This window comes from Agelaius phoeniceus, chromosome 7 (genome assembly GCF_051311805.1).
Source record: "Agelaius phoeniceus isolate bAgePho1 chromosome 7, bAgePho1.hap1, whole genome shotgun sequence".
In the NCBI taxonomy this organism is placed as follows: domain Eukaryota; kingdom Metazoa; phylum Chordata; class Aves; order Passeriformes; family Icteridae; genus Agelaius; species Agelaius phoeniceus.
The window spans coordinates 24,747,587-24,761,237 of record NC_135271.1 but is presented as its reverse complement, the minus strand read 5'-3'; the positions used below and the strand labels follow the sequence as shown (position 1 = coordinate 24,761,237).

Here is a 13,651-nt window from a genome sequence, read left to right as displayed (position 1 = left end):
TCACCCACCACCCTTTATGTGCAATTTTATATATTAGCTTTCTTTTTTTCATTTAAAAAACTCACTTCCTTTATGCCAGACCTTGCACACCTTTGGTCAAGTGAGTAATCCCTTGGAAGAAATTTCAGCAAGGATTTGATTTAGGGCTGAACTGTTCACAACTAAACTCTTCTTTCCTGCCATTCAGAGTAAAAGCAGGATTAAATGGGAACATTCATTATGTTTTCTCTAGATGATGCTAAACATTCACCAAGCACCCAAAACACTAAACTACCTGTAACTCGGCTATTAAAAACCCCAAAGAGCAAACATACCAGCTGAAGTAAGCCTTGCCTGGGGATTCCAGCATGATCACCATCCCACACTGTGCACATGTGCCTGTCTGCAAGCATTTCTGAATTGCTCAGCTGAGAATATCATAGACAGGCCCTTCAAACTCTGAGCCTTTAGCAGAACACAAAGAAAAGGAAAAAGGACTAGCCTGTGTTCACTTACAATACAAAAAAAGCCCCAAAGGCAATCAATGCCTGACACACACGTGCAGCAATATTATTCCAGTTGCCTAGGAACCAATGCAAGTAGCCTGCCTAGGGAGGGATGCCCACATGGTAAATATATGGAAGAAAGTTGGCACTAATATGACATTGATTGAACATTCTAGTTAAAAGCCACTGTGACATGAGGCAAGTAAAACCAACCTCTAAAGCTATTTCAGTTGTAAAAGACAATATTTGATGAAAAAGCTGGTATACTTCATTGTTTCCTGTTTATATCTTCCAGATAATATTACTGTGCTACGCTGCACAAACAAAAATAAGACAATCTGGGCCAGAAGATTTTGATCAATTTTGACAGATTCAGGAGAAATTGAATTACCAAGAGAACTTAACATCTACTTAGGTGCCTACATTTCTTCGAAGAAGTGCTGAGCAGATCACTTCAGAGTGCTTTGAACCAGCTATCAGCATCTGATAAGCTAAGCTCTTTCAAAATTAGGTACTAAACTACTGGCACAACTCAGGTGAGTCCAGCCTGGGGAAAGGCTTTCTAGCAAAAGACAAACCAATCAAAGCAAGAGGGAAAATTATGTACTTTGAGTGATGCCTTTGACCTGTGCCAAGGTATTTCCTGCAAATACCGTGTACTGAATATTTCAGTCTCTCCACCTAACATCTATCTTGAACATTCTTCCAAATGCTCAAAGTTGCCTTTGTCCAGTGACACAGCATCCATAATACAAAGCTGCAAGTTTGCAAAGACTTCAGCATGCACAGCCCCAGAGCCTTTAGTAAGCCTTGTCACTATGTGCAAAGTATATTCACAGGTCTTATCAGGATGGTGGCCAAAGATTATGGAGGCATCCAAACTGGTTGATATAGTCAAGTCTGTTCTGTGGCACGTCTATTTTAAACTTGGGCCTTCTGGTTTGTCTCTTAAAAGGTCTACATGTCTTAACTGATCTGCAGAACAAATTAACTTAACAAAGTGAAAACAGTTTAGCCTTGATAAATGAATATGAACACAAAAGAGCAACTCTCCGTGGTTCACATACATCTACAGTCAGCACATAAAAGGAAAGGAATGGATTAAATTGTTCTTAACAAGCAAGGAACTTTACCAGCAAAACACAACAAATTTAATTGCCTGTGAAAGTAATCATTAAGATGATGACAGGCAAGACCAAAACTTTATTAAATGGCTAACATAATCTTAATCATAACCATGATTGCTTAATTATCTGATGGGACAGAAAACATATTTTAATAAATTCTACTCTCATTCCAAAGGTAATTTTCTCAGTATTCCTTAAGATTTAAAAACTGTTAAAAATTGTTCTAAGTTATAAAACAAATACAGCAACTACTACAGACAACAGTGCCGCTACCCAGACTTCACTTCTGTTGTTTGGTTGTTGGCTCTTTTTTTAATTTTAGTAGAAAGAAACAAAACCTTTTCCTCATATTAGTGAAGAATACGCAAAATCAGAGCAACCTGAGGGGAAGTGCCTGCTTGCTAATGGGCAAGGATAGCTCTAACAAGCCAATTTACAGTCAAGAATATTTAAAGTCATTGCACAACACCTGTAAATATAAAATAAGTGATATAATATGATAATTTTATATATTTACTCACTAAATTTTAGCCCAGGGCAAATTTAGCCCAATAAATAAAATAGGAGGCCAATGCTCCGTTTATTTAAGTTGCCAGAACTCCAGCAAAAGCAGAGCTCAGAGAGTTTACATTAGCTGAAAATTTGGTCCATGAAATGTGCAATTAATTCAAGAGGATTTAAATAGTTCTCATGAATTTAAAGCCTTCAAAAACAAGGTGAAATTGTGAAATTTTGAAAGAACCCTGATGAAGTATTATATAAATATGGTAAGACAGAAAAGAGAGGAATAAGGGACAGAAGAATCAAAGTGACTGGAAGAGGCATCAAAAGGATGGGACAATTTTTAAGAAATTGTTTAACTACTGAACCACAGCTTTCATTAAGATCTGTGCAGAATGGCCACCTCCCAAGAACAGCCAGAGAAAGGATGTATCATTGAAAGCTTATGACTTTGTGAGCCCACCCTTGCATTCAAGGCAGCAAACTGTTGCTCTGCATTGTTGAGCAGGATGTAAAGAGCCTGCCAAGCACAGCCCACAGACCCGCTAATTAAGTGAACTGATTGTGTTTGTTTTGGAACCGTTTGCCAACAAAGGAATGTGTCACACTGATTAGTGAGAGAAGGGTATGTAATATATGTGTATTCAAACGCTGAGGAGTGCATAACCCAGGTATTCATTCTGTTTGCCCAAGGACTGACAAAAATGACTCTCAAGCAAATAACCAGACCAAAGAGAAACTCCAGCCCTCAAGAGGGGCCCTCTTTTTCTCTCAGCTGTATCTATCGAAAGAATACCCATCCTTCATAAATTCCTACTGAACACTATGCCAGAAACTGCTGAGAATATTTTGGAGAGAAACAATCTTTTCACCTCAAAGCTGACCTAAGAGACCATGAGGATGGAAAGTTTAACAGCCAACTGCGAACCACCTTGGAATTGTAATGGCCGGCAGACAGCTGTCACTCTTCTCTCCAAAGAGCAAGAAAGGTTAGAGAGGTAGCCAAAATTCCAAATGCCAGCTCAACACAGACATACATACACACACAACACACACACAAAGGCAGGCTTCACTTTTCAAACATGCAGCAAAGAGCTGAAGTTTGCAAAAGATGTCATGCACCCACTTTCAAATATTTCTAACCTAACAACCCAGTTGATAGCTCTAAAGTGAACAAACATTCAAATGCAAAAAGAAAAATATGGTCCTCAGAGTTCAGCAGCTCCTCTTTCCTCCTCAACTCACCAGCTTCAGCCAGGGTGCCTGGCAGTCCACTGTTGTGTACAAAATACGAGTACTGTGCTGTAGGATAGCAATTCCAGAAAACCAGGATGGAGAAGGGAGTTGTAGTCAATTATCTCTATACACTGTGGACTCAGAATAGTACAACTAAATCAGAAATCTGAGCTGTTTTACTCAGAGGTCTGTATGACAATTGACAAGGAAATTCTGAATACATCATCAGAATTTTCAGGTATAATTGCAAGTCTTCTCACAGACCTTTTAGGACTTGCCATCCATTTGCCACAGGTTACTCTGTACATCCCTCTATTTCTAACTAGCCTCCTCACCTTACCCTGTCTTGTAGTGGTCAGTACACCTACTTCAGAAACCTCTCTCATCTTCAAGATAGAAACAACACAAAACCCTCCACCTGGCCTTCTCCCTCAGTGCTTTGGAGCTGATAGAGCTGCACAGCAGCTTTGCTGTACAAGCTCCCCTGTTGGCATAACTTGGCTCCAGAGCAAAAATATGGAACTGAAATAATCTGGTTAGCTCCACATAGGTGCACGTGGAGTGATGAGATGAGAAAACTAACTAGGCAAAGAATCAGAAAATGCTGAGCATAAAAACAAGGTTCAGTTATAAGGAATACAAAAGGAATAAGCAGAATGATGAGATAAGAAAGAGAAATCTTGGAGAACCTTTCATGCTGATTGTGTTTTAATTAAAACCATTAACAAAGACTGCTGTCTTTGGCATGACATCAACCATAACTTCACATTTGTGAAACATGAACACAAGTCCTTTCTGGCTTCTAACTCACACAAACACAGGAGCTAGAGCAGCTTCTGTTGGCTTGAATTGCTGACAAATTCTATTTGATTCCATGGGGTTTTGAACTGTGTAATTGCAAGGTATGTCTGATCTCAGCTGAAGGGCAGGGAAACAATATACACCCAATAATGGTTTTGTGACCAAAAATCCCCCAGACAAATCAAATTTTAACGTGAACTTGTATTCCCAAATGTTCCTTCATAGTCTCATTAATCTTTTGGGAATATCTTCAATCACCTATTATGCAGTCTCCACAGACATCTTATGTTTTATGCCACCTTAGTCTGTCTTTTAACTCAGCCTATCTCACCATGCACCCTAGATGCATTCTTTCTTAAAAATTGTTTATAAACCACCTATCACATACCTGGCTTAGCTTTTATCCACTGCTTTGTCAATACATTTTTTTAGAATAAGACTCTGGAAAAACAATATGCAAGCAACTTTTGAAACTCAGATCAGACTGAAAATCCTAGAGTCGTCCTTGGTTACTTTTAATTTATTTAACATCTTTGTGCATGCAAGGGAACCAGATTCTTAACAAACCTTTTTAATTGTCTGGTCCTGATTGTTTCCAAAGGTGGGTCCTTGATTCTTTCCACTTTCAAATGAACACTTTGGAGAACAAATTACAATGACTGTAATTGAAACAGCCATAAAAATACTTATCTGTGGATGTCAGATATACTCTGTTAAGGGTATATCTCCTTTACTGAAAATCCAAGACATTACTGAAAAAGAGTAGAAACTCTGCTGTGTTGCCAAGTCTGCTTTGGTTTTCCTGCATTTTGCTTCTAGGTTTCCCATGTGACTCCTGTCCCTGACCTGGCACCCAGTGCTCTACATGATCTGAAAGAAAGGTTTTTTCACTTAGTTTAGGACTCACATACACTTACTTTGCTGCCATCTGAGAATAGCAATATATTAAAAAAAAAAATCTTGCATACACAGGCACAGAGGAATAAGCAGAGCAGAGAACTAGCCAAAACATTTCATGGGGAAGACACTTCAGAATGTTTGGCCATTGTTTTAGAATGGATGATCCCTGTAAATTATGGGCCCAGTGATACCAGAGAACAGAAAGATGTCTGTGATTGCTCCAGAAAAGTCATTTGGCTTTTCAGGACACTTTGCAAACTCAGAAGAGCTTTGGATAAATCACACTGTGTGATGATCTGGGGACCTTTCCCTTTTTGAACAGCTCTTCTGGGACTGACAGGACCTTGGGAAGTAGCACTTCTCATTTGCTTCCACATTTGTTCATGGTGGCCTCCCTGGAGCAGTGATCTACTGTAGCTCCCCAGAAATGTGCATTAGTAGAATCTAGTCCCTAATTATTTAAATAAAGGGTCATGAGGCTGAGAATCCTGAAGGCTACAACACTCAAATCAAATGTATGACTGACATTACCACATTGGAGTACCTGCTTGTAGAAATGTCCTCAAAGGGGTAAAGGATTTCTCCATTGTTGCAAATCTCACAGATGAAACCCTTTTGGCTACAAAGGCTGCAGCTATACACATGAGAGGTGGCAAACTTGATCACCTTCCCCAAGAAAGGAGCCAGCTTTCCTTCAATAACCTGGAATGAGAAGACAATATTGAATGAACCCCACAGAAATAACCAGAATGACCTGAAAAACTGAGACAATACTTATTACAACAGAAATGTAGGTACATGCTGTTGGTTACAACAATAGGAAAGTTACTTTCCAACAATTAGAGCTCCATGAAAACACAAGTGATAATAGTAATCATTGAAGCAGTAATGATCCGAACATGAAAACTAATTTACTATCTCTTTGTAAATCTGTACATGGCAACAACAAAATATTTGTAGTAATTTTATGTTGTCATCTAATTGCAGGGGTTCCACACTGTTGTCTCCTTATCACAAAAGTTCCATACCTTCTTGGTGTTTCTCATGGGCTGCTCCTCCAAGCACTGACTCTTTCTTCTTCACAAAGCAGCCAACTGACTCCAGTTCACCAGCCACCCCACTCTCTTTTATAGCACTCTTCTTCTCATTGCTTACAGCTGTGGCCTGTTGAAGTCAGGCCTGTTCCTAATCTTTGATAATTGGCCCAACTGCAAATCCTTAGGGGCAAGATTACTCTCTACACTATCTTTATTTTCTTATATTCTACCCCCCTACGATTTTAAGTACAAAAATGCATTCATATAATAAGGCACAAAGAAGTATATAGGAAACAAGTTTAAGGTTCCCACATTATCTCTGACAGCTATGAATACTGTCTTACAATTTTCACTTCTTCTTACTTTTTATGCACATATCACAGTTTTGGTTGTTTCTTTTCCTTCAAAGTACAAGTTTTTTGCATGTATTTTGTGAACAGAGTCCTGGCCTTAGTCCTTTAGTAGTGTTTCCCACTGAAAACCATTCAAATATAACGTTCTGCTCCTTGCTAAAACAAATAACTTCTTAGGTAAAGTCTTGAAGAGAAACATTATTTTTTTCCCTTTAGTGTCCAGCTCTCAAATCAAGAAGTCCCAGAGAATCCTGCTAGACCATGAGAAGTGATTAGTACTCCTTGCATTGGTGTGGAAAAAATGACCAAACCTTAAACTGCTAACCACAACACTCATCTAAATTTGTGACTTGGAGACAATGCCTCAATAAGGGGTGCTATTCAGGCAAAATACTTTCCATTCAGATCAAACTTCTAGAGACTTTAAGGAATTCTGCTGCTGTAAGGAAGAATGAAGATGGAATAAGGCCCTAAGTGTATATTCTTCTCTTCTGGGCTTCCTGTGGTCTGAATGGCAACTTGCCAGATTAGTGATAGAAATGTGCCATGGGATTTGATAGCAACCTTCTGGAATAAAGGAAAAAGAATGCGGTAATTGCTGACTGAAGAGTTGCATGGGGCTGTGCCCTGGAACGCAAGAGTGGGGAGTTTTACAATTAAATGAGTGTCACACTCCGTTCAGCCACCCCTTCCCTATATATGATAACACCACTTGTAATTTGGGTTAGGTGTAACCAAATCTAGAGAAAGCAGAGATACCAATGCAAAGAAGAACAACAGAGAAGCAAAGGCCAGGTAGTAAGGAAATAAATTTGTTTTCCAGGGCAACTTCCTGCCCACTAGCCAAGAAAGCCACTACTAACAAGTACAAGTGGAAAAGGAGGTGCATGGGGAGTGCTGGTGTTGATGGCAGTGAATGGCACGGGCAGAAATGTGCCCCTTCCTTGCCTTCAGCTCCAGCCTGCTGACAACACCTGCAACAACAGGAAGCAGCAATGTTATTGCTACTGCTGCAGATAGGACATCTGCTCATGTCAGAGGAAAAATGACGTTCCTATTGCATCCTGGTATAGGAAGATCCCCTTCTACCACAATATAAACAATGCAGAGAAGCTGCTGCATGAAATACGAAAATGAAGCCATAGTTCAAGGCTGAACATACTGCTAACCTTCCAACAGATGGTAAGAAGGTAATTTATCTCCCCTAGGTTAAGGTTTGTTTTTCATGTTGAAGGAAGAAATATTTTGCTTGCAGACTCCACAGTTACAGAGGGGAGACACGGAAGTTGACAATATTCAATAAACAGAAAGAAAGAAACAGTGAAGCCACCCAGCTAGTGACAAGGCTACAGTCACCCTCCAAAAGCCCACTTAGGCACTAACAGATGAAATGCACATACGAAGATAATAAATAAATGACAATGCATACAAATTTTCCAGAGAATTTTCATGCTATAGCAGTCACCTCAGGCCACAACTGCTCTGCTTAAAATGCCAGGCTGAAGACAGTGCAAACAAACTCTCCAAGTCTGAACTAATGTCATTGTCAGCAACGATTTAGAAGTTAAATATCTGAATTGAAGTAACATTTTATATAATGTAATAAACACATTATGATAATCTATTACCTTCCTAAGCACTGGGAGTGAATTTAAAACTACAAGGAACAAAGACTTTCCTGTGCTGAAGTGTTCACAACTACGCAAGACACATCGGGTGGGCAGCTGCCCTGAGGAGATGGTGTTATTTGTCCCTCTTTATTTATTTATTTATTTGTATGGCTTGTTGCAGCACTGTAGTGGGTGGGCTTGTTACTCTGGCCACTGCAGACATACAAGGAAGATGATATCTTCAAAGAGCCATGCATGCCAATTTTGCAATGTGAATTACAGGCCATTTTACTGTATTATAGGAGGAAGACAAAATGCAGCATCAAATTGATGTTATCACTGGTTTTAGCATCTGTAAATTTTGTGTTATTTTGTTTCATCAGAGACCTCAAGACTATGCACAGGATGATTTTTCCTTGCAGCCTTCTGTCATTCCTGTTTGTAGTTAATAAGAATAAAATCCTCATCTCCATTTATGCTAGGCAAGCAGAAAGGAAGATTCCTATTTGCTGTCCCAAGTCCACTTGCTGTCTACTCACTGCTTTGTGTAACAGTTTCACAGTGAGTGCTTTATGGCTTGGGAAAAGGAGAACAGAACTTGTCATCAAGGGTTTTAAAACTTCTCCTGTGATTGCCAGAGGTCCAGAGTTGGTCATTTTAGACATCCCAGAACCATGATGGAAGAGTCCCAGGATCTTCTCCCAGTTGTTGCTAGAATCTGATTTTGAGTTTCAAGGAAACATAAGTGATAAAAGAATAGAAGTGTGATAGTCAAATATCATGCATTATCCAGATATCATGGAAATTATGGGAGGAAAAGAAAGACCTCAAGAGGCTGTCTTGGCCGAGCCACCAATATTTACATCACTCTTTACAGCTGTACTTGTTCCTAAAGCCTTCAGTGATGAAGACTTCACAGCCCCCATGCAGTCTAATCCAGCACACATCTGTTCTCACTGCGGGAGTCACTCCTAAGCTTTGACCTGAACCTTTCCTAAGAACATTTCAGTTTACAAAATAAGTTTACAAAACAGAGAAACTGTGAAATCACACACTACAAGCTGCAGAAAAGTACATCACATTTCAGAAGTGTGGCAGCTTAGCATAAAACTAAGTTAAGAGTATGCCAAAGGAAGAGAAACTGAAATTTTCACCCTTGACTTATCTCTTCAACATAGGGGATGTCTCAGCATACACCTGGCAAAGGATTAAAAAAAAATGCCTGTCTCTTAAAAAAAGCATCAAGCTTAAATTAAAATTTTTCTGAGTTCAGATTCTCTTCTACTTACAGCACACATAAAGAGCAAGGTCTGTTTCTAATCCAAACTCTTTTTAGAGCGAGCAATTGTTTAATTGGTCAAAACTATGGGTGAGAGGTGGTTAATGATGGCATCCCAGTCAGCAAATGACAGAGGGTACAATGCAGCTTTTCCTTCCTTTACTGGCCAAGGAATCCATTCCAACATTCTTGTGGACACAGGGCCATGCTTATCACTGCTGTACCTGGAATACATTGGGGTACACTACTTGGTGACAGCAGAGGGAAAACAGTTGTGTCCAGAAGTCCAAAGCAATTTGTCTCTCTGAACAGCCCCAGTGTTCAGATCAGAATCACTGTTCATCTCTCTGGATCAGGAAAAACATTCCTCTAAGCTTCACAAGACAGAAAGCCATGGTCTTTGCACACAGCTCCTGTGTGTGTCACATCAGGAATTGTATAAAAATACACACCCACATGTACATACACAAAAGCCAGGCCCTGCCCTCAAAGCACTTACAATTTAAACCAGCAAAGCAAACACTGCTTTTTACAGTAACTGCCACATATCTTCCACCTGAAATGGGACAAGCTGTGTTTTGGAGGAGCCTCCCATACAGGTTCCCTGCCCAAACTGCAGACCATCCCTCTGGCCAGAGTTTGGCTGCAGGTGCCAGGGCTGCCAGGAGGAGAGGAGAAACCAGGAAATCCAGCAGGAGCAGCTACCTGCCCCCTGCCCAGCCTCCTGAACCCAGCTTGGGAAAGTTCAAGCTGTACTGAAAAGCAAGAGGGAAAGGCAGAGAATTGTCTGCAGCAATGGGAGAAACGAAAGGGGAAAAGTATCTGAACATGTGCTGAAAGGGTGGTGGCACAATTATTTTAGATGACTTCTGCAACAGAAGCTTCCCAAACAAGTCAATATTATGAATAAAGGTAAATCAAACTTTCTTCTTGGTATATCTTTGTGTTCAGTTGGGGAGCAGTATAATTCTGAAGAAACAAATGCACAGAATAAGTGAGGTGAGGGGGAAATGCAGGGACTGCCAAACACTGGCAGACAAGCCAACGCTGGCAAAGGCTACCAGAGTCTGTACAGTGGGAAGGCAGGACACATGCACTGGGTTATGCGTTTCCTGATCCACCAGGAAGACAGGAGATAAAAGGCAGCAGTGGCTGTGCTACAAGTTGAAGTCCCTTTGGATACATCACATTAACATGATTATGAGGGCAATGTGTGATCAGTCAAAGCTTAACTATTTGTCAAGAGGGCTGCTCGCCCCCAGAGGTTTCCTGATCCTTCATTCAAAGACTGGAAGTTACTCATAGTTCCCTTGCTCTATCAAGGTGACGTTTTCACAAACAAATGGATAGTCAGCTGTCCCTAGAGAACAACAGCTGCAAAGCCATAGACCAGAGCATCCACCAAGCCAGAGTGGCCCAGAATGCATAGGCAGAAAAGGGCTATTGCTCACAGACAACTTTCAGAAGCAGCAGGTGTTTCCCAGGGGCCTGTGATCAGAGTCCCTGTGTCTAACCTTCACAAAGCATTTCTGAGCCCACAGCACAGCAGTCCCCTCACCTCTGGCACACGCGGAGTTGCAGCTCTGTCCTGACTCCATCCCTCATCCTGGCTCCCTGGGCTGAACACAGGGCTGGCAGAAGTCAGCTCTGAAGGCCCCACTGCCCACACCCAGCTGTGCCTCTATGCAGCACAAACCCCAGCTCCCATTACACACAGCAGAGAAGTCAAGTCACTTTGTCTTCCCTGTTCAGTCAACAAAAACTCCCTGTATGAGAACCTACTTCCCAGCATGAAGGAGGGTTGCACAAACCAGTCCCATGGGAGAGCAAGGTCGTGAACGTGGTGTTGCAATATATGCTTTCATATTAAAAACCAAACTGGAAAAGTGGCCAAGGGAACAGAGGTAGAACATCTCAAGTCTGTTCAGAGTTTTAACCCAGAGATGGTAACCTGAACTCATGACTTGTAATAACTTTCTGTTTGGGAAACAGAGCAAGACCAAAAACTATTACAGAACTAGAGTTTGTTCCTGAGAGTTGTTCAATTTACAAAAGACATTAATAGAAGCCTCTAGCTGGGACTAACTGAAAAGCAATCACATATTGATTAGACAAGGAAAGCATGGAAGACCCCTCCTAACTCAGAGTGTGTCATTTCCACAGATGTAATAACCCAACAACTTTAGCAGGAACTAGGGGAGAGATGTGTAGAAACAGAAGGACAAATGATCCACCAGCACTTCAAGTAACACCTGCAATAGCCTTCCACCCACCCAGGAGATCAGGGCCACAGAAATACCCAAACTTTCCATCATGGCCACATAAATCAGCACTGAAGTCTATGAGATATGATGAACTTTCTGGACAGGAAAGAAAAAACAGCACAGTTTTCAAACATTTCTGAGGTCAGTGAGTGTTTGTTTTGAGGGGAGGGCTCCTGTCAGCATTACTAGATAAGAAGCAAAAGGTACTGAGTAAGATCTCCATCCCTGCAGGAGTCTATGTTGTGAATTTGAGTGAAAGTCATCAAAACTCCTACCCTGTCTGTGCATTTTTACCAACTTCTAAAAGTGCAGTAGATGTTTACCTAGAATGGAGATCATAAGTATCTTTAATCACCTACATTAGGACTGTCAGAACAGACAGTAAAAGGAATACAGCTTGCTGAGCTTTCAGATACACCGTTTTGCTCAATGTGAGAAACTGCAAAGGTTAAGAAGTCTAGATTCTCAACAGTGTCATGGTATATTACAACCACATAAAGTGTTTCTGGATTAAAATACTTTATAAATTAAATCTGGCACTCAGAGTAATTCCTACCATATGATAACAAAAGAAAAATCTGACACAGTCTAAACAAAAAAATCCCTTATTAAGATCCAAGATAATGGAGAATCAACAGATGAAGGATATTTTAACAGAAGCTATCCAGAATCTAAGAGTAGGAAGATAAATCTACACACATCTTTGGGTAGATATTCTGCCAGCTCTTGCACAAGGGGCAGTCAACCAGAGGCATCATGTAACAGTGTGCCTGTAAACACTGTCAGTTCACTGTGGCTAAGTGATCAGGGAATAAACACTGAGATGGGAACCTGTGAAACGTCCCCAGCACTCCTGAATCCTCAAATTGAGACCTAAAATTTCTTCAGGTATCAGAAGTACTGGAGGAAACTCTGGTTATTATCCTCATAAAGGAGAACCTGCTGCTACTGCTCTGCCTAAGAGCCTGACCACCAGGGTTAAGTATTCCAGGTAAAGTGGTAAAAATACTGTAAAACTCAGGTTCTATATTCCTGTCACTGTGAGACAAGCTAAATTTGCCAAATGGCTTTGTGACCCCACCCTTGTAAATCAGCTTGTTAATCATTATCATCATGGAGGCGATAAAGATGTTTTATGAGCCAACACTGAAGCAGTAACATTAACTACTTATGCAGGGACTGGTGTATTTCTCTGCAGATAACATTTATTAGAAGGTACTCTCTTTAAAGACAGGTTTGCTTCATAACCTTCTTTTGAAGCACTGAGCAATCTGTTGCTCTTATTCCTCCAATCTGATCCACATGTCAGACACAAGTGATGCCTGCAGGGTATGGGTTAAGTGATATGAAATCCCTAAAACACCTTGAACTACAGGTTCAAATCTAAACTGGATTGTCCTGGTCTCTCCTCCTGACAGAACAAAATTTATGATTATTTCTCAAGGCCAGACACACACTTGGCTCTATCTGAGAGACAGACATAGACAGAATTTGCCAGGAGGCACTGACGCAATGCAGAAGAGACATGAAAGGCCAAGAGGCACTGAGAAAATAGAAGGAGTGGTGGACATGAAACTCATTCATGATCCCCAATTACATAAATTGAAGAGATGGAAAGTACTTTAATTCACAGGAATAATGTCACAGGCATGTCTGGCAGAAGGAAGCTACCTGAATGAGCAGTTAACAATTGTGCACAGCTTTCCACCATCCTCTGCAGAAAAGGTTTCTGCCCCCATTGGTTGTTTTCTTTCTACCTCTCCAGAAACAGCTGGTCTGAATCATGCCTCTTCCTAACAGGTAAGCTCCAGCTTTGCCTGGACTTTAAAACACCACAGAGAACATGCTTCCTGGACTGAATAAAAGACAGATAAAATATCCTGAAGAGACTGTCTTCAACTCACCACTTAGATGCTCACTACCCTCCAAATTTCACCAGTAGAAGCTTTGTGGAGGAGGATTAAACATTCAGTAATCTTTCTTCACCTCCAGGACAGATGAGAAATATGCTTTCAAAGGAGCTACCAATGATACAAGAAAGCAGGCCTAGAAAAAACA

The 13,651-nt window shown here is 40.7% G+C and overlaps 1 protein-coding gene across 5 annotated transcripts in view; it reads right to left on the bottom strand.

Moving 5' to 3' along the window:
• Positions 1 to 13,651, bottom strand: part of PLEKHM3 (pleckstrin homology domain containing M3) — a 126,261-nt gene that overhangs the window by 53,852 nt on the left and 58,758 nt on the right. For all 5 annotated transcript variants that reach the window (XR_013183019.1, XM_077181289.1, XM_077181290.1 and 2 more), the window contains one exon: positions 5,595 to 5,752. Coding sequence is in view for 4 of the 5 variants with exons in the window: in XM_077181289.1 (XP_077037404.1) it covers positions 5,595 to 5,752 (158 nt within the window). In the remaining variant the exon portion in view is untranslated. The remainder of the gene's footprint in view (positions 1 to 5,594; positions 5,753 to 13,651) is intronic.